The sequence below is a fragment of the Aulostomus chinensis genome, chromosome 6 (assembly GCF_037954235.1).
Source record: "Aulostomus chinensis isolate RoL2024-O1b breed Wild chromosome 6, RoL_Achi_v1.0, whole genome shotgun sequence".
Taxonomy (NCBI): domain Eukaryota; kingdom Metazoa; phylum Chordata; class Actinopteri; order Syngnathiformes; family Aulostomidae; genus Aulostomus; species Aulostomus chinensis.
Genome location: NC_141325.1, coordinates 22,206,500 through 22,233,784, shown reverse-complemented (window position 1 = coordinate 22,233,784; position 27,285 = coordinate 22,206,500). Strand labels below are relative to the sequence as shown.

General features: G+C 38.7%; 1 protein-coding gene across 1 annotated transcript; it reads left to right on the top strand.

The window, feature by feature from the left end:
* Positions 1-451: 451 nt before the first annotated feature.
* sdf2l1 (stromal cell-derived factor 2-like 1) lies at positions 452-4,919 on the top strand. Its single transcript, XM_086205431.1, has 3 exons — positions 452-715; positions 2,375-2,571; positions 3,031-4,919. Exons 1-3 carry the CDS (start codon positions 469-471, stop codon positions 3,307-3,309), a joined length of 723 nt encoding a protein of 240 aa, XP_086061557.1. The 5' UTR covers positions 452-468; the 3' UTR covers positions 3,310-4,919.
* The last annotated feature ends 22,366 nt before the right edge of the window (positions 4,920-27,285 follow it).

Here is a 27,285-nt window from a genome sequence, read left to right as displayed (position 1 = left end):
GTAGGTTTTTGAAAAAAGAAACGAGAACAAAAGCATTATGTTCCATAAAACAGCACAATCAAGTTAAAGTTCGTGCTTTTGTATAGCTCTGTAGTAAAATAGCTACCGTATTTCCCTGCTCACTTCAGCCTTTTGGAGGCAAAATTACATAAAACATTAATGGCACTATTTGGGCATGTAGTCGCTCATGTCTGTTTTGCAGTATTAAGAACACCAAACTGTTTTTCAATCAAAATTTTCAGCACTTTTATTCATTTTACTGTTGATTCGTTCTTTGTTTATTTCTATCAACCACAGCAATGCGTTGTGTGTGTTGTGTGCAAACCATTCTTGTACATATCTTAAAAATAAAGACGAAAAAATATGTCTGAGATCCGGTTTGTCAATAAAGTTGACTTAAAAAAACAGTTGACGTTGACTTCCGTATTTCAGGACTTGTCAGGCTGTGATTGGCTGAAACGCGCCGTGATGCTGGAGGCTTCTCTCAGTAGCAAACCGTCAAACCACACAGAGGAAGCAGATGTTAGCAGCTCAAGAGTCGCAAAGATGGAGAGAATTCGCATCTTTGCCAAATCGCTGGTGTTGGTTCTTCTGTGGTACCACAGTGAGGGAAGAGAGTCGGACGCGAACGGCGTCACTTGTGGCTCCTTGGTCAAGCTGCTCAACACCCGACACAACGTCCGCCTGCACTCCCACGACGTCAAATATGGTTCAGGTAACCGGGGGTCCCTACGTTCGCTTCCTTTAAAATAATTGACCATTTAGAGTGACCTTCCTCATCTCCCAGCGTCCTACAATATCCGTGGATCATTTCCATATAGAGGGGTTCCATGTGTAAAGATGAGAGCCATGAGACCCGCCCAGCTCTCTAGGGGTCGCAGCTTGTCTCTGAAGCTTCAGTTGAGGAGGCAGAACTTATTTTATATGAAGCTCGAAACCAGGTGTGCCCAAACTTATTTTCTTAGGGGGGTAACACTGAAACCTGATGGTGGGCCGCGCTCCAAAAGCAAAGAATGCGAAAATTGGTAAAGGTGTTTAGATCCCACGATCTTGTAATTAAATATTTATGGAAGTCATACATCTATTTTACACAAATTCATAACAAGTGTTGTGCAGTGTGCCTCCATGTATATTATAGCTCAGTCTGTCATGTTTTTACACAAATGTACCATAGCAGAAGAAATTAATGATTAACTTCAGCCACCAAGGGCATGACAAATTTAGAATCCTGCACCTGATCATAGTATCAAAAAATTATATTATACTTGAATGATTACAGATCCAGAAAAATAGAAACGCAAACATGAAAGCACAAATGAATGATAAACAGGATTTTTGAAACAATTTTTGTATTGTCAGGTCTGTCATTATCAATATTTTTTTTATCATTTAACATTTGGCAGCCCAAACTGAACAGGCCCCCCCTTTTGACAGCCCTGCTCTAATTTTCTTATTCAATCATCTACTCTCCCCATGCAACCCCATGGGGCCATCATAACACTATCATACCTTATCACCATATCGTCACGTGCTTATTGAGTTCCCACAGAGTCAAATAAGATCTTGTGGCTGCTTGAATGTATTTATAACTAATTCACTAAGAATTAGTTAGTGTTTAAACTACAGAATTCTTTATTTGATGCTTGCGCATTTTGCCGAAGCAGTTTGGGGTTTCTGGCACAACTTCACAGGTTCACGGTGAATGAAAGAGAATTTGTAGAGGTCAAAAAGCTCCAGCATCAGTCTAATAAAGTTGTCTGATTAACAAGTGTTGCTGGAGCTTTTTGACCTCTTCATGCTCAGATAGACAATTCTCCTATTTCACATTTTTTTTGTTTGTCATCCTCTGTTGAATCTATAGTCTACATTAACTGTTTGGTTCTGCCTCACAAATCTGCTATTTGCTTCCTCAACTGTTAGATAAACCTGTAAGAATCTTTCGTCTGCTGTTACATATGGTGTAAAAAATTAACCTTGCACAGCTGTACCGCTGATCTGACAAGTTTGTGTCATTGTTAGTCACATTGTGAGTTAAACGTTGTGTCGTCAGTTTTGAAAACTCATGACTTAACACAGGGGCATATTCTGGACTATAGCCCCAAAATTTGGAGAAGAGGGCTATATCTGGCTTAGGCAATGTTTTTTATGATGCAACAATTACAAATAAAACCCAGAAAGTTAATTGCAGCTTGGAATAAAAGTTTTTTTTTTACATGTTCTGATCAATAATACTTTATATGATGTGACTGTTTCAGTTTCAAATTGCTGAGTCGTCGAGATCTCAGAAAGATGAGATGTAAAATCTTTGGATTTATTAGTCAAATGGCACTGATCAATAAAAAGTGTGTGTGTGTGTGTGTGTGTGTGTGTCTAGGTAGCGGACAGCAGTCTGTAACTGGAGTTGAGAATGCTGATGATGCCAACAGTTACTGGCAGATCAGAGGAAAGCCTGACCGTCCATGCCAGAGGGGGACAGCTATCAAATGTGGTCAGACCATCCGCATTACACACATGAAGACTGGTCGAAACCTTCACACACACCACTTCAGCTCACCCTTGTCTAATAACCAGGTATGTCAGTTGAACACACGCACACACCGTTATACCACAGTTGAGCTCCAGGACACGGGAGAATAGAATACACACAACACACTTGAGAATGTGGGGCTGCGAGTGAAGTGCAAGTGCAGTCGCTTGTGGATTATCGATGTACCTGTCTGTATATGCTGCGGCTGCGAGGGCAGGGTGTAATATCAACGTGGCGTTTGGGGTTCCAAAAAAAAAAAAAATGCTCTGGCCAGACTTAACCAAACCTCCCTATAGCCACCCTGCCTTGACGTGCTGACCCAACCAAAACACACAGTGAAGGAATAACAGTTCGAGGGTCACAGATAGGCGGCCGGCGGGCAGGATGCGGCCCAGGGGCCGCCTATTGAGGATCACTGGTGTAGAATAACAGCATAAGTGGCAGTACAGTTGCTCTCTAACATCTGTACGTGTTTCTCCTTCACACGTCTCTGTTGTCTACAGGAGGTGAGTGCATTTGGGGAGAATGGCGAGGGAGACGATCTCGATGTGTGGAAGGTGCACTGTGATGGTGACCATTGGGAGCGGGATGAGGCTGTGCGCTTCCAACATATCGGCACTGACGTTTACCTGAGTGTCACGGGAGAGCAGTATGGCCATCCCATCCGTGGCCAGCGTGAGGTTCATGGCATGAGCTCCCCCAACCAGCACTCCTGGTGGCGGGCCATGGAGGGTGTCTTTATCCTCCCCAGCCAGGATCCGCTGCGCCATGATGAGCTTTGAAACCATCAGCATGGATGTGTGTGTGTCTCTGGCCTGGTGAAACAATGAATATTTGACTCGTGACAATATTTGTGAAGAGAAATGTGTGATAGGAAAAAGGGAAGAGACTGGAAAACTTTCACAAGAATGAGTGCTACTTGTAAAACATGAAGGCTGCTTAGCAATAGCGCAAAGCAACAATCATGACATGAGGACTTGAAATGTTTTGTTGCCCTAAGATGCATTTCCTTGATTGTTTCAAACATCACATCATCACATGACCTCAAAGTAACGGAGCCAAAACAGATACACAACAATTACACAATTTGATGTTTGAATTAAATTATAAAGCTGAAATGTCAGTTATACTGTAATTTCTGCTTCTCCAACATGAGTTGTTGCCCTTTATCTTTAAGATAGTGCATTTGGGTTTTGGGCTTCCATCTATGTCGCTTGTAAAAGTCCAAGCTGAGGTAATACTTCGATGACATCATCAGGGTTATTGTTTCTCCTCCAAAGCCAGATATTAAACATCTGCTTTAGTTGGCAGAGTAGGACTAGCAAGACATTCGTTCATGCTTGATCAAAGGCGCATTTCCTCACGAATGGATTAATCACAACAGTTCATCAGTAGGAAGTTGATGGACCCACAGCTCATTTTCCCCCAGAGTTTCTTCATTTTTAAAGAACCAGAGTGTATGGTTCGGTAACATCAAGCAGCGAAGTTGCACTTTGGAGCCCCTTACCTCATCTCACCTCACCTCACCCCTTCTTTTACAGAATCTGCAGTACTCCGCAGGATAACTCATGAATTTATTCCAGTAGTTTGTTCCTCACAAGCATATTCAGGGAACTTGCATCACTTCTAACAACAGGGGAAAGATAAAGTTTAGTTCCCATTAGTCTCTCTGTCTTCCCTTCCTGCTGTGTTTCTCCTCTGCGCCTGCACTGTGTGCTCTTATTCTGTCTCTGCGGGTGTCTGTTGTGTTTGCCAAGTTGACCAGCCAGTTTCAATGCAATCAGCTGTTACCTGGAGTGAACAGTGACAGTGGAGCGGCTGTGCAATGGCATTCAGCAGCAAATGTTGGTGATTGTGAAGGGCTACAGAGAAGAAGCTACAACACCAAAAACACAAATGTTTGGTGAGTGAGTGCAGGGCAATTGGAGATGGGTGGTGGGCTCAGCAGAAGTGGACCTATCTCCTTGTGGATAGAGAGGGCTTATTTTAAGTTAATAAATTCTCTAAGTTTAGACTATTATGCAGAGTTATGAATATTATATTTCTGCCAAAAGATCGATGTAAGTCTTAGTAGGTTAATTCCACCTTCTTTAGTCCTGACTGCTGACCTTTGTGAATTCGGTCCTCAACCACACAGTGACCTCCTCCTTAGTTCTTCACCTGCTTGAGCTCCTGTAACTCCTAAACCATTAAAAACAATTTTTCATCAAGTTAAATTTGGCAGTTCTGTTTAACTTAAGAGCTAGGGAAGGATAAAGGTGGGTTGTGAGGGTCAGCTAGACGGTAAACATCTAACAGGACAATTAGTATCTCAGGAATGGCAGCTCCATTGTGTGTCATGTTTTTAACACTGTCCTTTGGAAAAATGGTGTAAATTTAAAATAAATCACTGAGGAACTAAGTGTGTTGCTTTGGATTTGATGATTGTATGTTTAAGAGGGAACCGTATTTGACTGGTGTCCAGCTGCTGATGATGTGGGATGTACCCTCATTGATACTGCCGCTACATGCACAGTTTCTTAAAACCATCTGCTTGAATCGCCTGCTGATTATGGCATCAAGTTTCTGCATATTTACATTTCTCCTAGTCATTTTAAACAAAGAGTTAATGCTACTGGTTCAATTTGTCTGTCTGCAAAGAGACCTGGGAGCTAGAAGAAAACCTTCACAAGATTTTTTTTTAAAGATTATTTTTAGGGAATGTTATCTTACCTTTAAGAGCATTATGTCAACAACAAGAAAAATGTCCCACTAAAAATATGACTTGAACATTGCATGATGATGCAGTACAGCTGGGATGGCTGCAGCCATGAAAATGTTGAATCTTTTTATTGAAGAACATTGTTTCAACATCAGAATGCAAAGCTGAATTTGAGAATGTGATGTTGGATTCAATAGAGCTACATGTAGCCCAACAAAAACCATTATACAGATCTAGTGACCCCTAAATTTGCCTGTTGTAACTATTTAGATTTTTAAGTATGTTTGACACGTCACATTTTTAGGGGGTAAATGTCTTGTTTTATTTTTACTGGAAACTTAAAGCTTTCATACCGTGCAACAAAAATTGATATTTAATGTGCCATGAAGAAAACGTGTGCACTTTTATTGACTTTAAATTAATTCAAATAAGGGGGGGAAGAGACCAAGCCTCACCTGTATGGAGACGTGACTTTCCATGAGTCCTGGTTTTACATTAAGTTAGTGATTCATTTACAGACACACTGGTAGAGACAACATGACTGTTCAGAGCATCTTAAATGTAAAAAGTATTAAGAACAGTCATTCTAAAGGCAGGCTTCAATCTGGATATTTTTTTGAAAATATAAATAAAACCAGAAAATTATGGAGAAGGAGAGCAACCCTGGTTATGTCCTCATCACATGTAAACTAAAGGTTGCATAAATAGCCTTTAATCTCATTTTTGAACATAAAAGATAGTGGTGATAAGAAAAAAAGGCCTTCTCTGCTGTACGGGTTTTTCTGACACACTACCATCTATGGGTCTTTGAGAGCAGTCAGACTGGAAGGTTCCACGATCTCTTCAGCAGACTATGGTTTGGCAAGTTCAAATAAGTATTAAACAATAATAATAATAATAATAAAAACATAATAGGGCCTTCGCCTGAAGTACCTTCAGGCTTAGGCCCTAATAAAAAAAAACAAACGCAAAGCTAGATAAACCCCAGTCACACAAAAGTATGATTGAGAAGAAAAATAGGCACTTTTGGTGCAGTGGTTATCACTGTCACCTCACAGCAAGAAGGTTCCAGTTTCGAGCCACAGCTCGAGCACGGGATCTTTCTGTGTGGAGTCTCCATGTTCTCCTTGTGCCTGCTTGGGTTCTCTCTGGGTACTCCAGCTTCCTCCCACAATCCAAAGATATTGTCAAGACTGGTTGTCTGTCTATATGTGTTGGCCCTGTGATTTGCTGGTGACCTGTGCAAGGTGAGTCCTACCTCTCGCCCGAAGGGTGCTGGGATAGGCTTCAGCACCTCTTCCGTGACTCTTAACAGGATACGTGGTAGAAAATGGATGGATGGATGGAAGATGCAGTTTAAAAAAAAATGTCTATGGTCATGCTTAGATTTTTGCAAAGTGCTGTACAAACAATTACCATTGCATTTTGGCAGTAATTGTGACTGGAGTACATATTATGTTTTTTTTTTTTATAAATGAAGACCATAACTTCCTCTTTTGTCAGCTTTGATGAGCTCTGTTGCTCTGCATCTGAAATCTTTAACTCCAATGCCTGTGTTGATGTGTTGCTTTGTGAGCCTCCCAATTGTCCAGCAGGTGGCAACAAATGACAATGAAAGAAATACTGCTGGCGTTTGCCACTTGTTTGGTTCTTTTTGTCTCAGGAAGAGGAAGTGACCCATGGTGTCATGAGTACTGTTAAGGGATGGGCTTCGTGGATGGCCTCTCTGTGTGTCCATGATGTTAATGTGCTCTAAATTAAATGAATACGAAATTATTTTAAAGTCTTGAGCTGTGAGGATCAGTCTGTTTTAGAAATGTTATCTTACAAATATCTGTACTATGCATTTGCATGGTAGTAGATGTTATGTTATCTATTTGATCAAACTTCCCTAGTTTACAGATGAAATGTTTATTATTCCCCAGATGAGAAATTGTATGAATTTTAGAAATGTTAAGATAATGGGTTGAGTGGCTGAAAAAAACCCTGAAATAAGCATCTAGTCTATAATGAGTCTTTTGTACAACTCTGATGTGTTGGTCCTCTTATGTGGCCCTTCATGTGTCTGTCTATGTGTGAGTATTATCCGGGAATAACTTGCCTGCTAATATGATATCAAATTTGATTTAAGGACTATACCGTAAATGAGTGTTATTTGCTTTTTTTTTGTGGTGAGGTAAAATACTCAAATTTTTCATAATTTGCTCAAATCTCAGAGACACTGCACAGGAAGTCAGTCTGATATTGCAGTGGGCCACATACCCACTGGCTGAAGTTAGACATTGATCACTAATTTCAGTGTGCATTTGTTCACCAGGTTCATATTTTTCTCCCTGCACTTGAAAAGTGGACCTGTGGTGAACCTTTGATTTTAGTTGTTTTTAAAGCACGCAAAGCCGACATTAATACGATCCGAGTATTATTTTAGCATCACACTACATCTATGGCCCACCACTATGTTTCAGTTTTGGCCCTCCAAGACAAAAGTTTGGGTGCCCCTTTTCAAGTGTTTCAATGTGCTTAAAGATGAAAAAAAGACGATCCAAAAATGCACAGCAAAAATCATGTAATTAATCATGTCATTCGAATTTGAAATAGAACCATCTTTATGAGAGGTACGTTGAGGTGATGATACTGTCAGAAGACTTGTTATCAGTTCTGCCCATTCTTTTTCTTCACACAGAAGCAAAAGGGTAAAATTATTGTAAGTGAATGATGATCAAATCATGAATAGAGCATTAATGTATCAATATGTCATAAAGAATTGTGAGTCATCGGCAAACGATTCGTTAATATTCATGAACCAACAATTAGTACATGTTTACTTGATAATGTTTGATGAATGAGGTCTGTTCTTCATCTGTTATCAGTGCTTTTCTGTCCCCTGATCTTAAGTGTCATAACTTTTCACTTCTAAATTATCAAGACCTACACATGCACACAGAGCCTTTAAGGACATGTTTGCAACTGCCAAATGTAAATGGTAAAAAGTTTCATTAGATTACACTGTCATTTCTTCCCTACTTGGTATGAGTGATGTACAGGAATGAGGTGCTAGTGGATCACTGTTAGTATCAGTGTCATGACAGTATAGATAGTAAAACACAACACTGAGCTCAATATTGCAAGTAAACAACAATCATCCTTAATATGCTTTTAGTGTACAGCGGTCATGACAGTAATGGTTTGTACAGTCAATCCATGAAGAGCTGCGATAACAAATTGGGGAAAACCTTTAACGTGTACAGAGGAAAACCAGACTTTTACAGTTTTTATCTTATTGTTTTAGACATGTTTAACCTGCTTAAACTTAGCTGACGCATTGATCTTTTCCTAGCAATACAGTTAGCTGGCTAGGTAATGTACTGAAGCAGACATAATAAGCTACAAAAGCGGACATAATGGTTGTTCCTGAAGAGTAAAAGATGGGTGTGCGTATTTACTTTCTAAAAAGGTAACAAAATAGGGTGAAGTCAACACTGATCATACTCACTCTACCACCATATATTATGGTGGTCACCTGTACTGTAGAAAGTAAGTCATGGAATTGGTGCTCAACGAACTTTCTCATGACACCATATTTAAGGTACCAATAATCTTTCCTTACATTAACATCTGTAAAATCTATGTTTTCAATCAGTCAACATTTACACTGGTGCTGATATATCTGCAAATTCCAAATAAAACAATTTGAAGCAATCATGTGTTCTAGCTGTTCTAGCCCAGAAGAAATATCATCTGAGTTATGAGACCCCTCCTGCAGTCCCCCCAACCCCTCCCTTACTCCTGATTGTTCACCTGGTCCTGGGAACCCACGGGCTTTTCTGCCACTTTTACCTTCTTCCTCCACCCTAGTCCTCATTCATCCCCATACATCCACTCTATCACTTGATTTACTACCGACCCTTTTGTTAACACCTTCTTTCACTCTGATGCAACAATGTTTTCATTATGACCATTCAGTGTTCTTTGAATTTAGGGGAGCAAAAGAATGAGATTCAGGATACAAGCACTCAGCATGAGTTCCCTCTCACAATACTGTCTTTTGAGGTACAAAGCAGTATGACAAGGTAAAATGGAGAAGGGCTAGCTGCTTAGCACAACTACAAATACATTATGTGTCAGTGCAGTCTGTTTAATAAAATTGAATCAATTGATTTTTTTTTTTTTTAGAAATGGACACAAACTGCAGTGCAACTTTCAAACTGATGCATTTCAATTGAAAGTATCTTTCATGATGGACACTGAAATTCCTGATTCAAAAATATATCGCAATTGCCAACAGATTGTTTAATTTTTTTATCATTATTCCTGCACATCACAGCTTCTCAAAATGACATTTACTGTTGAAAAATAACATTTTATGGTATATAAATCCAGTTAAATTCCGGTTAGATTAGGAAAAACATCATCAGTTATGATGTGTCATGAACAAGATTCAAACGCAGCTCCAACGCCTGTCCCCTGCTGCTAAATCCGTGGATTACTGGATCCAGTGATCATACCATCCTGCCCCCTTATGCAGAATTTGGAAATTTGATAGGCTATATACATTTTTTTGTTTTACCTCATATGAATAATGTCAGTATATCTTACTTGGTCTCCTTAGTGTATTGACACCTTGATGAATCACGAAGCGAAAGCTAATATGAGATTAATAGATGCTCAGATTTTAATCAATTTAAAATAATCCACTCTTGAGATACCAGTAAAAGCTCTTTCCCAAACAAAACTCATTTTGTTACAAGCTGGAGGAGCTGTTTTGTGAGACACAAGTGCTTTATCATACTAAAATAAAGTGTGTAATGTATTACTAAGTGCATGCGTGTTTCATTTGCTGAAGAATATAGTGTGGAGCAGTGTGTGTTCATGTTTAAAGATGGCAATGAATATGTTTAACTGGGGACACACAATTTGGGAATTTCTGCCCTTACGCTGAGCAAATCCTTGAATGGCAACAGACGTAGGCAAACAATGAACCAGCTACATGGCTGCAGCCTACTTTTGGTTATCATGTCCTGCCTCCTGCATGGTCTCCACAAGGACCACACCAAATTCAGCATCCCACATTTGTCTTTCAAATGGTGGGAACATGAAAGGGGAGACAGAGGTAAAAACCTTTAGAAGTTGGAGGTGCGGATATAATGACAGATTACAATATGATGCCATCACACATAGAGGGAAGAGATATCTGATACCTGAGATGGCAGTTTTATCATCTATATAATATATGCAATGTATGCATGTTGCTCCTATCGGAATTTAACAATAAAGGTTCACCTATGACCTCTGATATTTTTCTTTTTTTTAACCAAAAAAGCAACAACCAAAGTTAAGTACTCTTGATGCAAACAATTTAAAATCATCATCTAAGATGAAAAAAAATAGACCTGCGTGTTATGGCACACAGGCCTTTATCAGGGCACACATCTGTGCTGCATCATTGAGTGGGTGATAGAAATGAGAAAATTGTGACTACCACACATGTATCACCCATCCGGTTATAAACTCATTCTGCACAAAAATGAGAGCAATAGATTTTTTACCAGTTGTAAAAAGAAAAAGACTTTCAAAACCTAATGTCAGCTCTGCTTGCCCATTTATCCAGCCGAGGTTATTTAACTGTGTAAAGAAACAGCATAACAACATTTCTTGCCCAATTGTAAATACATGTTGTGTGTGAAGGAAATGCAATCTTTGGCCTTTACCAGCATCTAAAAGGGACAAAAGCAAACTGCATTTTGTCCAGTACTTGTTCCTACAACACATGGCTTTACTGTATAAGAATCATCATGAGCAACAAACCTCACAGTGTGGCCATTTTGTGCCGTGGAACACCAGAACCCATATTGTCTCTTGTTTCTCACAGGGGAACCAGCCTCTGTTGGTGGATCTTTGATGACCTTGCCTTCTCTACATGCCACCCAGCAACAGCAGACCCCAGACACCTTCAACACTAACCTAGGAAGCCGCTTAGTTGCAAACCTTGCAGACTGCATGTACATTTCTCATGCCACTCATATCTCTATACCATATGAATGTCTGTGGCAGATGGAGTTGCCATGGCAACACACTCCCATTTTCTTCCCTGATGCTGAATCCATTCAGAAGGGCGCTCAAATCACAGGCGCATATCCGGAGCTGTGGAAGGATGGGAGCGTTATTATGGTATGGATCCCATGCAGACAGGGGTGTGGAGGGTTTGCTGTGATAGTGCAGAGAGGCAACATGATACACACAAGATGCAGCATGCAGGGCGCAACATGCATTAGTCATTCTTGTGACAGATAGGATGAAGGCCACTTCCTGCTATTTTAAAATATATTTCAAGATTTGCCATAGCCTGGTTCTCCAATGAAAAAGGACATAATAACAAACATAACTGGGTATGTCTCCTTTTGTGTCAGTGACGATATATAATGTATCGATGTTGGATTGGTTTTCATCTACTGATCAGTTTGGAGAATATTAGATAGTTTGCTTCAACAAAACGTTATCTTTTAGACAAGCGACAAAATACGCATATTCGTATTTATTTTAGTTTAGTCAGTTATGCTCCATGAGAGTAGTAATCAACTGGGAAGTTACATTGTCATATTTCATCTTAAGTGACATCATTTATTTGTTTGAAAATGTTGGGCTATGGGATTTTCCAATACATATCTTTAAATGTTATTTCATTATCCTCTCATTGAGAAATATCTTTCTCTGGTGCACTTTCAGCAAACATAATTTTATTTTTATGGATAGTCTTAAGATTCTTACAGAACATTCATAGCTTGATACATAGAATATTTTATTACAAAATACATGGCAAAAATTAAGTTTAAATTGGAGTGGTCATTTTCTGATGTATAGTTGTATAACAAGTAATGCTGCACGTTAAATCACAATTTAATTGAAATTGCATAATGATTATATGGCATTTCTGAACTTGAAGATAAGTATGTATAGTTTGTATGTAAATACCATTCTAAATTGAATGTGGTGATACTGCAGTAATGTTCACCCTGTCACTTTGTATTGATGCCTAACATTTTTGTTAGATGACCTCCACAAAAATACCTCCATTATCTTTTTAATGGATTTTTCATGAAGATTTCACTGTGAAGACTGGTTTGCTCTGATGACGGTCTTGTGACCAAAAGCTTGACTTATTCTATTAAAGACACCCATATTGACCTCAGTGTGAAAATCACTGTTTTTGATATTCGAGCACCTTAAGACACCCTTTGATTATGAGTGAAATGATTTGCTCTATGAATGGGGTTTTCAGTGAAAAAGAGAATAATGAATGAATGATTGACATACTAATATCATGAACATAATTTCAGTCAAAAATAATCTCAAATATTTTTTCAAAATTGTGCAATCCTCAGAAAAAAGCAATGATCTAAAATAAGAAATTGATTTTCATTCAGTTTTCAGATTACAGTTCTAGAAATGCATGCAGGGGCTGCACGGTGGTGCAGTGGTTAGCACTGTGGCCTCACAGCAAGAAGGTCCCAGGTTCGAGTCCCGGCTCGGGCGCGGGATCTTTCTGTGTGGAGTTTGCATGTTCTCCCCATGCCTGTGTGGGTTCTCTCTGGTAGTCCGGCTTCCTCCCACCGTCCAAAGACATGCAATTTGGGACTAGGCTGATTGATACTCTAAATTGACCGTAGGTATGAATGTGAGTGTGAATGGTTGTTCGTCTCTGTATGTTGGCCCTGCGATGGACTGGCGACCTGTCCAGGGTGAACCCCGCCTCTCGCCCGTAGATGCTGGGATAGGCTCCAGCCCCCTCCCCCCGCGACCCTTACTAGTAAGGAATAAGCAGAAGATGACGATGGATGAATGGAAATGCATGCAAAATTGTTCATAGAGAATTCCTCATTTGCCTTTATTAACATAAAATTTCTGAAAACTTGAGATACAAAATCTTTAGCGATATCAACTTGTTAATTCTTTCACTTGTAGTGACTTGCTCTGAGATTAGTCTCGTTATTGCAACCCCAGATGGTGCAACTTCTTTTGTGATAACCTGAGGATCATAGGCTGTTTTGGGTGTCAGATCATCAGAGACGCTCACACTGGTGACCCAGCATGGAGTGATCGGCCATTGACTTCTTTCCAAGTTGCGCACTCACCATGGATAACCCACTTGAGCCATAACTACCTTGATGCTCTTTTTCTGCAGCTTTGATGATTCTCTGTCTTGGTGGATCTTCTCTCTTGCAACCCTCTGATACCAAGGAGATTGAGAGCACTATTTAAGCAATCAATAGCGCCAGGCAGTTGGTAGATGGTGCTATGCATGCTCCGTGCGTTTGGGGCTTGTTCAGCTTAATTTTGTTTTTTTCTCCACCGAAGCCATCAGAGATGCATCAGGCCTGGGAGGAAGTAACAAGTGTTTCCATGTTGTGGGGCATTAATAGAACCACATTTCATGCTGTGCATCTGCTCAGCTGATTGATGCGCCCTTTAAATAGCACTTCATGCATAATGCCATTGTCCAAAGACCAGGCCCTTCTTGATTTATAGTGCAAAAGTTTTCTGGTGTTCCAAAATAGCAATGAGCCATGGTTATGCCAGTCCATGCCTCATTAACATACTGAAGCGCCTGTCAATACAGGTGTAGTGCAAATTCCTTTGCCAGTTAGAGGGCAAGGGTGCTTGGTGTATAACATCATATATGCCAGTTTGAAACTAGCAATGCTGGTGGTGCTTGACCGAGTGTCAGCTTGTGCCATGCTTAAGAGAGGTGAGCAGTCAATGCAGGGACTGCCCTCTATGGATTTGTAGATGGCCTTCCACCCACTCCTTCTGCATTCCTCTGCCAATTTCAAGGTACTTGGCCTTCTTGTGCTCGTGGTCATGATGCCACTTTTACCATCCTTCTCCCAAGGCTTCTGGGCAGCAGCTCAAGATGTGCTCAAAGGAACCTCTTGCTGGGCACAGTGGGCAAGCTGAGGTATCAGCTAGATCCCAGCAAGGTAGATTTGATGGACTTGATGAACTTTGAAGGATATCATACACTGACCAGATCAGAAACTTAAGTCTGGCCGCTTCTGACTTCAAAAGGTCTATCCAGGTAGGTTCGGGCAGTTGCATGTTCCCAGTTAGTCCAAGCTCCCTGCTTGTGCATGGCCACTGTCTTGCTACGTAGTTTCTTTTCCACCTCTATGCAGATCTCTCCCTGGATCAGCTGACGTCCCTTTCTCTCTCAAACTTTATTGTAGCAGGGTCTTACGTAGCTACCCAGCCTAGCTTGTCCAGATACCAAAGAGCCAACCAGGAAATTGTGTCTCAGCCTCACTTCTACCTGTTCAACTCCCTCCTGTCTCATGATTACCTTGGAAAAACAACCCTCAATCCATTTGTTCTACAACAACATCTAAATGACAATAATCTCTGTGATAATATTCCACCCATTCATCCATCACTCCTACTGCAGCCTCTCACCGGCAGTGGTTTCAGATCATGTGAACAACAACCCCAACCACTATCTTACATTAGACATCCTCCCTCTGGATCAGCAGCAACCAGCAACAAGGTGAAACCCCTCCTGCTTGTGTCAATGCGTCTGACCACATCTCTGAATACAGGCTGAGGTGTTTGGCTGTTTGTCAAAGAAACATGGTTTTGCGGGTTAACATTTAATCAAGTTGTTAAGTGACTTTTAAAAAATGCAGCCACTATAGACTGGTGCGCAAGAGTGATGTAATAACAATTTTCTTTGAACAATCACTAGTCTGGAGTGTCTTCATATCAACTTTTAAAAGCGGTGAGTGGCTTCTGACTTGTAGCAAGCAGTGACAACTACTTGCAGACAGTGGGTGTGAGATATTTATGACAGAAGCTGATGGGGATGAAACTAGAGTAAAAAAGCGTTTCCTTCAAATGTGGTTTCTTGCATCATCATCGGCATTTGGTCACAGTCACACAGTAACTATATGCAGCCAGTCTCTGATCATGGGTGTATGTTGAGACTGTGTGAGTATTTGTCTGTGTCATGTTTGCTGAATAAGACCTATTAATTCACTTGTTCATCTTTTTGGGCTGATTACTTTGTTTGATATTTATCTACTGCTGATGGTTGGTGAAGGTAGTGAGTTGTTGGCATGTCTTTTGGTTGCCTGCTTGTTTCCTCTACATAAAACCAGAGAGATACAGTGAATAACATTTACACACAGTTTCTTCAATTGTGATGTCACAAGAACAAATTCTTCAGGGGCAAGTGCAGGTGCAGCGACAGTTCTGCTGGACCCAAATGCATATAGAGACAGCAGAGATTCTGTCAGTGTTGCAGCATTAGAGAATGTTTGTGCTGCAGGGGTCTGAAAGAAAACAACAACAGATGAATAAGTGAAACAATTAAATGTTACTGATAGTTTTAAAATCCTCATCAACCTTGTGTTTAACCGCTGCATACTGGAAGTAGCCTACATGTTTGATTAAAGTTATTAAAAGAGTCGGCTGCAGGCTTTGAAGACATATTACACCCTCTGCAGATCTTCATTGAATGACTAGTTCAACAGGGGGCGCTGATGCATTCATGGATGGCAGCTTTAATTGTTGCCTGTAAACTGAACACTCCTTTCATAGTTTGAATGCACAATTTGAATTTTTGTGTCAGATTCTCTGATAACCATTTTTTTCTTCCATCAGCTACTGCCTGCTGCTGATTTTCTACATTCAGTTTTAAAACAATACTTCACCTAAAGTGTGGAGCCAGACATTAATATTTAGCTTGAAGCTAATGGAGCCCAATAGCAACCGACTACAGACAATAAAACCAAAAACATGTGTTTGCAAATTTTCAAGTGCATCATCCACCGTAATCCACATCGTCTTTATCCATCCATCTGCTCAGTAATCCACAAACACTTTGATATGAGCCAAAAACAAATTAACAATGGTATGGTAGCACGGAGCACAACCAGCTGGCACATTCATCACAACCAGCTTGTTTGTGCTCACTCAGTAGCGCAGAGCCAGGAGGGTCATAGCTAGTTTTGAAGTTAATATGTTTATGGATTCCTGAGCATACAACTGGGTAACGAAGGAGTGGACTATACAGGATGATGTGCTTGACAGTCTGTAAAGGAATATTTTGAACATTTTTGCCATTGTTAGTGGCAGTTACTATTAGCTTCAAGCTAAATATACATGGCTGGCTCTTTCTGCACTCTGAAGTCACAAATGCAGGAAGAAAGCTCAAAATACCTACATGTGAGCATTTGCTTTAATACCATCATTTGAATTTGTGCTTTAGATTAGTACTGAATTTGGGCTCATAACTTGTACATTTTATGCGATAATGAACACAGTTAGTTTCTCATATCAAATCATAGCACAAATTTTTATTTTGCACCACTTCTAACAAATTATAGCAACCTGAAAACTGCTGCAAATTCAGTACCTCCAAATGCCATGTTTATTTCTTGTCAGAAATCTGCAATAAACAAGAAATACTTGATACACAGTCCAGAGCTGCAACGCAAATCGATCTTTAAATCCAGTTCAGCTGAAAGATACTGTATGAGAAAACTACTTCAAATAGTTTTAAGCACTTTTCAACATTATAATCAAAGCGTTTCCAAGTGGGAACCCTGATATTTGATAGAGCTCAATAAACTACAATTTCACGACTGGGGATGATGAAGATAAGGCTCTCCTGACTCTGGCATGATGTAGTTCGTTATTTGGATGTTAAAATTGTGGTCATTCTGTTACTCAACCAAGTATCCAACTGCATGGAGTTCTAAGTGGTCTCCGGGTGCTGCTGTAGGATATTGCTGCTATGGATTAAAAGAAACCCTTTTGTTGATTTGAGAATTCAACTTCTCCAGAAATGCTTTAAAACAGACTTTTACTTTATATTGATGTGTGCTCTCAGGCTTGTATTATGTTTTACGTTCCACTTTTTAAATGACTAAGTGAATGTCAGCATCCTGTCAGTTCAAATTGTAGAGTTCAAAAATGATTATGAAATGATTGTGAATTGTGTCGTGAAAATTAATCAAGACACCTCTCAAACAGACTCAACAACAGGTGGACATCACGATGGGAGGATATGACACAGTGCTGCTGGACCACACCGCTGTGATTTGATCTAGATGTGTACTCAATAAATTTAAAGGGTATATCTGACACTGAGCCTTCACTACATCCATGCACATGAGCTGATCTGTGAACAGTTGCTGAAGTGCTGCATTTTTGGAGTCAGTCATTTTGTGATTTTTTACAATTATTACCATCCATGAACAACAGTTACCTCCACCACTGGTGCAACATTATGAGAGCCCTTAGGTTTCTTTTATGTGTGTGTGTGTGTGTGTGTGTGTGTGTGTGTGTGTGTGTGTGTGTGTGTGTGTGTTGTTTTGTTCATTTTTACACTCATCTACAAAGTTGATGTCATTATCGAAGTTAAGAAAAAGGTTGAAATGGCCCTACTGTATCGTTCAGGTGTCAGAAACAGTTCTTCAAAAAGAAACCATGTAAAACATTTCATAATTTTGATCATTTTGCTGGTTGAAAGATAGATTTCAAGATCAAATTAATCATTTAATTATAGAACTTTTGAATTCACTGAAACAGAGAAAAGTTTCCTGGTTGATTCCATGGTATTCCTCTCAGAGTTGTTGTGTCCTTTAATGCAAGAAGGTATTTTTCTCAAGTACAGTAGATGAGCTATATAATATTCATGTATGATCAATTATAATTAGCTCTGTTTAATATAACTCCCTATTTTCTAAGATTTTAACAAAAATATAAAAAGAAAATAATTTTGAGCAGATTTTTAGACATGTGGTCAATGACAAAATAATTATTCTTACTGAATTCTGCAACAACAACAAAATGAGCAAAATGTTTAGGTTTGTGGTCACTTTACAGTCCTTGTTTGTAAATGATTACAGAAGTTAATGTGCTTATCATCAGATGTCCAGAAACATAAATGGCTGTTAAATAATTAAACACAATAAAGCATTAAGTATCCTGACAGCAGCACTTCCTGTTTAATTTGTTAATCAATAAACTGGGATTACTTACCAGTTTGGCAGTCAGGTTTTTTATTATTCTACTCATCATAATAATTTACTAAATTATAGAAATGTAAATAGTAAAACATTTCTCTCATATGAGAGATAAATTGGCCTGATTAAATAACAATTCAATGAAGTTATATTTCTTCCTGGTAGGCCTATAATAAATCATGTTAAGCACAGGTCTGCTTGAATAACAATAAAATTATATTAAACTAAATGTTTATGTATTTAGTGACAAAAACATCTCATTGTAGAGTGGTTAGAGGAAATTTTATCTAAATTTGATCGTTTTCAGAGGAGAATCAAATATAAGAAATAAAATTGTTTTCTTGGACTCTCTAGAGCATTAAGATTAGAACATTTACCAAATAATTTCCAACAGGTTCTTGGTGTTTTGAAATTCGTTAAAGATAATTTAATTTGACATATTGGCAGTAAAGTCTCCTGCTGTGAAAACTTAAAAGGAATTATTTTGGACCTTTTATAGTTTTATTCACGGCGTTAATCCTGTCAAGTCCATTCGTTTGGCCTGTCTCCAGCTAAATGCAGCGCTGGTTGATGGAAACTGGTTTGGTCAGAGCTCAGCTTCTTCCAGCTTGTGTGGTCCAGCAGCTTCATGTTTTAACCCTTTCATCGGCGGCTCGTACGGCAGCTCGGCCACAGCTCCGCCTCCCAAAGAAAAACTCGTATTCGTTTGTGAACTACGACGAAAAACACTTCGCAAGTCTCAAATATCCGAACGCAACATATTAACTGTGAGGTTTCCTGGAGGCCTGACACATAGTGAGCGAGTCGAAGTGCGACGCTGCTTTAGCCGATCATTCCGCTGCAAAATGTAGTTCCTCTGCGACTTAGGTCATTCTGTCACGTTTCTATGGTAACAAGCTCCCTCGTCGGCTGTAGTTAACATGTACGTTTCGCGGACTGATATGCTTTTGTAGTTAGGTCTTCATGGGTTAATGTTGCATTCAAGTGAAACGGGACTTCAAATGGATGACTTAATAGAAGAGTAATTTACTGTTTAGATGAAGAGCAAAATAATTGTCGACCTCAAACACAAGATTTGAATGGGTGAGGTGTTTGACTAGGTCTTTGATAGGTATAGCCTATTATTATCTATTAGCCTATGACATTTTTCTTCCATGTCATTTCATGTGACCTTTTTAAAACAATATTTTTCTGCTGAATTGTACCTCAAGGGGAACAAAGATTTTTTTTTTGTCAGTGTCATTTTTTTTAAATCAAGCTGTGTCGGGTAGAAGCTCTGGGTAGGTAAAACATTCAGTAAACATAAAAGGACATTTTTAATGTGGATGATGGATGACCATGAACATTGGGGTCTGATGATAATGAGTGAAAAAAAATATATGTCATGATTTTTAGTTTAATACATAAAGCAATAATCAGGCTGATTTGATATTGTAATATTATGTTTAATATGGCAGATTTTATACGATTGAGCAATACTACTGGCATACCCCCAAAACCAGATGTAAGACACCAGTTGGAAACCGAGGTGAAAGTGGTTTTCCTTATGGAAAATCTATAGGACTTCCTATCTTTCCCATTTTTCTTGAATGCAGCACATGGCTTCGACGTGAGGCCCCGCCTGCTGGAATGCAAGAGGCAGAACCCCGCCCTTATACAGGGGAACCATTCACAAAGCTGCTGGGGGAGGGAGAATACACACGCTAGTGAAGGTGTTTCATCTTTGGCCGGTGTCATACTTATTGAAGGGTAACTAAAGGTTCTCAATCTATATCGGGTGATCAGTTGTCAAACAACACACATTATTTATTTTGATGATAAAACTGATTTATTTAGGATATTCACATTTGAGGAAGTTAACAAATATTATTTTCACTTTGTGGCCTTGGTCACGGATTAACAAATAAGCACAAAACCCATAAATGAATTAAAAAGAATGATGGCTTCATCAAAATATAAGACTTTTACTTGGCAGTTAGATAAAGTTAGGCATTTAGAGTATTTATTACATAGTATTTTTCAAGGTTGGATAAGCAATTTTGGATCAGACTAATTGTGATTATATGCATATGAATACATCTCCAGATCTCCTCTAATTCACAGTAATTATTGAAAGTTAACTTGTGGGTCCAGAATATGACCAAGTTTGAGAACCCTGGTCTGGAACATGACCAGATATGATGACATGTTGATATTTTTGACAGTACTGAGTTTCATGTTATACTGATTTGAAAATTTGTAAATCATTAGCTGGAACATGATAAATAGCAGTTATTGGGAAAAAAACAAAAAAAAATCCAACTTTCTCTCTCATTAAATAGTACAACCTGTGTTCTTTATCAGGCCAGTTAGTCCAACATGTTTAAATTGACCAGCCATTCCAATTTAGAATTTTTGAATTACTTGTACCCCAGAATGAGTTTTGCCATATCATTTCTAGGAATTTTTTCTTCTTATTGTTTTTTAAAGGCGTTAACCTCAGTTCTTCCTGGTGCTCAGATGTTTTAATAATTCCTTCCTTCCACAAGACCCTCTGTTCATACTTATCATCGTGATTATTATGGATTGATAGATTGATAATTAGTATCGGTGAAAAGAAGTAGACATATCTATGACTCTAGTGCCCTTAATCATTAATATGTCCAAATTGAGAATAAATGTTAGCTAGTAACTGCCACATTATTAACAGCCTGCAGTTTTTGTTTATGTGCTTCGTATAGCATTGGCTAATTTACTTTACATCCAAAATGTGAGTGTCAGGCGCTGAACTTGTCCGACCAGAAAAACCAGAGACCTGCTGCTCTGATTACATGTTGACATGCTTTTTTAAACATTCTTTTGAAACAAGATGAGGAGAGACTTGTGTCAGTGTTTGAACTTCATCATCTAAATTATTTGAATTCCTTGCACCCAAGGATGGAAAGGATGCTTAAATGAAAACACAGTTGTATTTATGATGGAGTTCATTAATTAAAGACATGATACTTCCCAACCTGGAGGTCAGAAGGCCCCCACAGGTGTTCAGCACAAGCTGTCATGTAATACTGGACACAATGTGAGAAAATTGCTAATTGACCCACACAACAGGAAATATGTTGCTGTGGTAAACCATGAAAATATACTTTAAAAAACCCATTTTAAGGGCATATAGTCACCAACTTGGAAAAAAGACAGGGACATGGCCTCAATTTTACATATTTATTAAGGCAATCAAATAAAACATGCCAACATTTGGCAGTGTATTGAAGACTGGGTAGTTTTTGAAGATGGACAAGTGCTACCTCCATATTCTTGGATGTGTTTTGGACCCTAAAAACCGAGGTGGTAATTTCTTTTTTTTGTCAACGTAGTCATCATAATAATTATACAAACCACAAATTATCTCAATGTTCTTCAACCCAAAACATATCACGCCTAATTTGTAGATACTATATCAATGTTGGCAACATAAATGGCGGAAAGGAAGTTCTCTCTTGGTTGGATGCTGATGTTCTCTGATGTTCCAACACTGGCTGAACCTACCTCTATCACAAAGACACATGCTTACAGTCAGGAAAACAACTTTGTGTTCAACGGAAGGACTTGTTAAGCACTGGACCACTGCAGTGTTTGTTGGTCCCATCAACCAACCTTTCTTGTCATAAATGTTGGTATTTTACATCAGCTGAAAACTGCTGACATCACATGTATCCATGTTTGAATTCTGGTGACGTAGCTGTTGCTCTTGTGGCTGCACCAGATGGTTCCTACCTGGGATGATCATAAGATATTCTTTGGCCATTAGTATTTTTTTTCCATACACAAACAATGGCTGTCAAATGGCATTATTAGGACTTTATGACCAAATCCTGTTCATTTGTGCAGCTTAACAACCAGACATTAGCTGGTTCCTCAACCACTACAGGCCCACAATCATGAAAGCATGTTAATAACCAATGTTTTCAATGTAACGTTTATAGCTGGAAACCAAAAGGAAAAATTTCTTAGTAAGGCTGCTCAGAATATACAAAACACAATGAGCAACTTTCGTAGGAATCAAGGCAGCATCAGTCTCTCATTGATAAAACTGTTAATCAGAGAACACAAGTCTTCATGATGCCTAACTAATCATGATTTATTAGACTTTATTCCCTTTTCAATTGTTTTTTTTTTTTTAGGTCTAAAATGTAGCTGGTAATAAAAAAGCAAATATTGATGGTTAGAAAAGCAGAACTTCAATTTTTCTTTTTAATGATCTCGATGACAACTTCTGCCAAGCTTCGGAATCCCTATAATTACATGTGTGCTTCTGAGCTGAGAGCAGCGCATTAACTAAAAATATTTGGATAATTTCATAATTGCTTCATCACTCAACTCAAAAACAAGGCTGCACCTACTATGGGTCCTTTCCTTCTTTCTTTCATCTCTCTCTCTCTCTCTCTCTCTCTCTCTCTGTCTGTCTCTCTCTCTTTCTTTGGGCCTGGCACCATGCTGCCCAGAGTAACCTGAGTCGCTCAACTCCCCCAACATGACATCTGGCTTCTCCTTGGCTGCTGACCCTTTAGGTCAGAGGTCAGGGCTGCTCTGGGGATTGGGGGAGGGGATTGTTCGTAGTTTCTCTTTTAAATCAGGACTGGGGAGCCAATACAATGTGGAGCTGATACAGACGTTCATATTCTGGAGAGATTGCCAACATGTATATATGAGGACATTAAATGAAAGATCTAAGGAAAACATTCTGAATACATTATATTACAGTTAAAAAAAAACAACCTCCAGCCTTATTTCCAAGTTTATTGACTGATGACAATGGACAATTTTTTTAAGCATCTGCCATTTGATTTGCTGTTTTTCTCAGTTGCTTTTGTACATTTCTTAAATAATCCTTAATATCTGCACAATAGTAAATCCATTTCTTGAAAACCAATCATACAAAAGTCAAAACCAATAAATGACCTGCTTAAGACTGTTCATCCAAAATCAAAATTTTGAGTTTATTTCTCAAAATCAAATGTCACTGAACATGTCAGTGCCACCAGAATGACATGTCGTCATGACATTGTGTTTAAACAATTTTGTGAAGGTAACAGTGTCCTCTGTTTATTTTCTGATGCAAACAATGGTGAAGGTTTAGAAGACAGTGATTGAAAATATACAAAGCAAAACAAGTATTAAGTTTAACACGACTGCACATTCTCCCAATATTTCTCTGTACCCTTTGACCTGCCCCAGCCATGGTGAATCCAAGAATAAGAAGAACAAAATAGTTCTCTAAGCTGTAGAACTGTTTGATCAGTGAATGATCTAGAGCTTTTCACAGTCTCCTTTTATTAGTGAAACTTAATTTTTATCATTTGGTTCGTACACCAAAAAGTCTGAAATGACTGGAACCTCTGCTGGATGCATTATGACGACTGTTTCACTCATTTTACATGAGTTGACTCATGCAATGAGCAAATGCCTTGATGTTTTGGGGCAACAACATGTGCCACAGTGAAACATATATAAATTTTGGTCAACACATAAGAAAATTGATATGTTGACATTCATACTGAGCAGGAGCCCTCCGATGATGTAATAAACCCTCATATAATTGTGAAACATGTTATTGCTATTACCCTATTAATATCATGTACATAGTACTAAAGAAACAATGACATCGACCATTTTTCTCCATAATTGAAAATTTAATCAAAAGAGAAAAGGATATAGAAAGCAGTAACATACATGTTGTTTAGATTCATATTGTAATATTTCCAACGGTAATCTTGCATCATGGAAACAGTGACGTTTTAATACAGTTTGATTGTATTCTGGACGATGAACTCCTACTGAAGTATGCATGGAGATTTTGTAGGGTTGATGGAGGCCATTTTATCACATGCCTAATTTGATACTGTAAATAAGCAGTGTACAGTAAATGGAATAAATATGCATTTCAATGCGGGTTAGTGAGCCAGCTGTCTATAGAATATGCAGGCTGCAGCAGGCCCACATCTAATGCTGATAACTGCAAATAGGGTTGTTTTCCTGTGAAATCAGGAGGTGTGTGTGCTGCTGCTGCTGGTGACTGGTCACATGGTCTAAACCAGTGGGCAGGGCCAGTATGCGCACAGGCTGTCTGTCTGAATTCTTGAGCCTGTGATTGGCTCAGAGTCACAATGTGACACATTGGCGCCTGACAGTCAATATTGTTGGGATTTTTTTTTCTTCTTCCTCCAGCTCCAAAGAACACTGGCTATGCTCAGCAGGACAGTAGCAGGAGCACAAAGCGAGCCAGTCGACTACATTCATCAAATGTGATACCGCATTCTGTGTACAACTCTTCAGGAGCTCACAGCCAGCTGGACAACACCATCCTGTGTTTGCTTCAGAAGAAAAATTGTGTTACATGAAAAATTTAATTAAGGGGGGATCTGTACATGTTTTTAACAAACTAAACTGTTCTTTCTTTTACACATTTAATTAAATTTTTATCTTTATCTGTAAATAGCTGTTTTAAATGTTTAAATGTCAGGCTTTTGGCCATGTTTTAGCCGCATATGTTTATAAGTTCTTTGAAAACGGCAAAAAAAGACAGTCAAATTCCTACATACACTCTGCCTCTGTTTTTGAATTTTTTTTGTCTTTACTTCAAAATTGACCTGATTGTTATTGAATATTCTGGATAAATCAATATTCTTCTTTCTTATTAAAATATACTCTAATACCTGGCTAATATTTCCATTCTGTTGATTTGAGCTCTGTGATTTTAAATAAAGAACTACAGCAAACCTTTGCTTGATCAGTTTTCAAATGATTTTTCATTCATGTGCCCTAACATAGAAGTAATGCATATCAGGATGAACACACTTTGCGTGATGCTACTGAAAAACACATTCTGTCTTTGTATGGAAATGTAAAGAAAGATTTTGCGTCATAGTTAAGGGGCAGCTGGATCTTATCTCGATAGATTGATATAACTGTGCAGGTGCTTCATTTCAAAACCGAAAATCATCATCCTTGCGCACAGACAACTCTTCACTGAGCCTTTGACTAGTCTAAATTTATTATGTACTAAAGTCAAGATTCAGTTACCTCTGACTGATGAGCAAGTTGTTGTGCAGAAAATCTTTTGAATGTGTAAAAGGTGAGCATTTACAACACTCCTATCCACATTAACTTCTGATATGTTCAATTTGTTGCACAATTCTCAGTAAACATTAACTTACTGCAGCCTGTGACGATCACATTTGGACCGTGGCCATGCATGACACAGCCCACATGAAAGAACATATATATTTCTGAAATATTATGTGTGAAAAATCTTACTTAATATTTACAACTTATTTTGTGTAAAACTGAAGTCCAGATGATGTTGATGGAGGAAGAATGACTTTTAATTTTTAAGCTATGTGAAGACAAGGAGTTTAAGAGATAAAGCAGATTTCTACTACAAAACACATTCTTGTTATTGAGAGAATAACTCAGAAATGCAAGTACTGAAACAAACAGCTTTGTTTCTCGGCAGGAGGTCTCTTGTCACTCTAAAAGCAACTTCATAAGCTAAATGCTTAATTCTTGGCCAACTGGAGAGTTTCTTTCATCTTACCAACTTTAAGACTGTGATTTTTAGTTGCTGGCTCCATACCTCATGATATTTACCACAAGCAAGGACATTTCTGCACATTCTGAAAGCAGCCTCATTAATATTTCAAGCAAAGTGTAAAAGATAAAACAAACATCAGTACAAAACACAAAAAAGAAATATATGTCAAAGAAATTTTTTGATGGCAGCAGATGTGATATTCTCAATAATAATTCTTGGTTTTGATCACTTGTATGTTTGTGCAGCTGTGTTTCCATGTGCACGTATGTGTTTGTTTGTGTGTGTGTGTGTGTGTGTGTGTGTGTGTGTATGGGACAGGGCTGAACCTCACCGTCTGATCATTATCTAAATTTACTGTCTGTCTAAAAATTGCAATGAAATTACTCCACTGTTGAATTTGACATGAGGGTTGAACTGCATATGAAATAATGTTATGTCATGTGACCTATAATTGTGTAACATGTTACATCCAGTTGTTAGCGCTGGCTAATCGCTAAAGGTAAGCTGTTTGCTAACACCCCCTCAACACTGGGCTCTGTCTGTTCATGTACAGAGTCAGTGCCTATGGAGAGTGGGTCAAATTTGTCTTAAACAGGCCTTGGTAGACCAAGGCCCTGGCAATCTCTTGCAGCCAAGATGAGCTACGACTGGACTTTTACATCAAAGAGGAACTCATAAAAGCCCCACCTGCAATAGGACTTGTGGGTCCAGGATTGACTGATAAAATACTGAAGCGGACCTCATCACTGCATTTGGGCAACCATAAATTCATATTATGGCACCTCCACTCCTAGCACTCACTGGTGTGATGCAGTGCATCTGATTTTATGATAACAGGTTTTGAGAAGTTATTTGCACTAATGCCTGTTTCTCTGTGCCATTTTCTTAAAGCCTTATGTCTCAATAAACACTTATATAATTCATCAAACTAGATGAGCTGGAGTCACACAAACCAAATAACTATGGAAGAAACACAATCCTGAGAAATTATTTTCTAGATTTGCTTTTTTTTCCTGAACTAAAATTAACAACACCTCTTTTTTATATGTATTTTTTATTGTGGCCCAATAATGTCCATCAACACACTCAGAGTAATTATCCTCTGCATGTTACCACTTTTACATCTGCACACCACACAAAAAAGGTGTGTTGGCAACTTTTTAACCGCCTTGGCGTACGAGTACTGATAGTAGCAGACAAATCGGGGCTCCCTGAGCGTAATCATCAGTTGTCAACGTGTCTGCAGCCCTGCTAGAAAAACTGTCATGTCTCTTTTTTAGATTTAACCTTTTGAAATTTAGAGGTAAAATAAAAGTAAAAACGATACCATACTGTCTATTTAGTGTCTCTTTGACGAACAAGTCTTAACCAAAAATTGACACTAAATTCAGCAAGTTTTTAAATAGATGCACTATCTCCTCACAGCTCGAATTTAGACATTAATTTTGGAGTGTCACAATATATAATTTAT

Excerpts from the sequence above, each read along its gene's own strand:
- sdf2l1 (XM_086205431.1), top strand. The coding sequence starts at position 469 with ATGCTGGAGGCTTCTCTCAGTAGCAAACCGTCAAACCACACAGAGGAA. Across the intron at positions 716-2,374 it reads CGACGTCAAATATGGTTCAG|GTAGCGGACAGCAGTCTGTA; the intron begins GTAACCGGGGGT and ends GTGTGTGTCTAG. Across the intron at positions 2,572-3,030 it reads CACCCTTGTCTAATAACCAG|GAGGTGAGTGCATTTGGGGA; the intron begins GTATGTCAGTTG and ends TGTTGTCTACAG.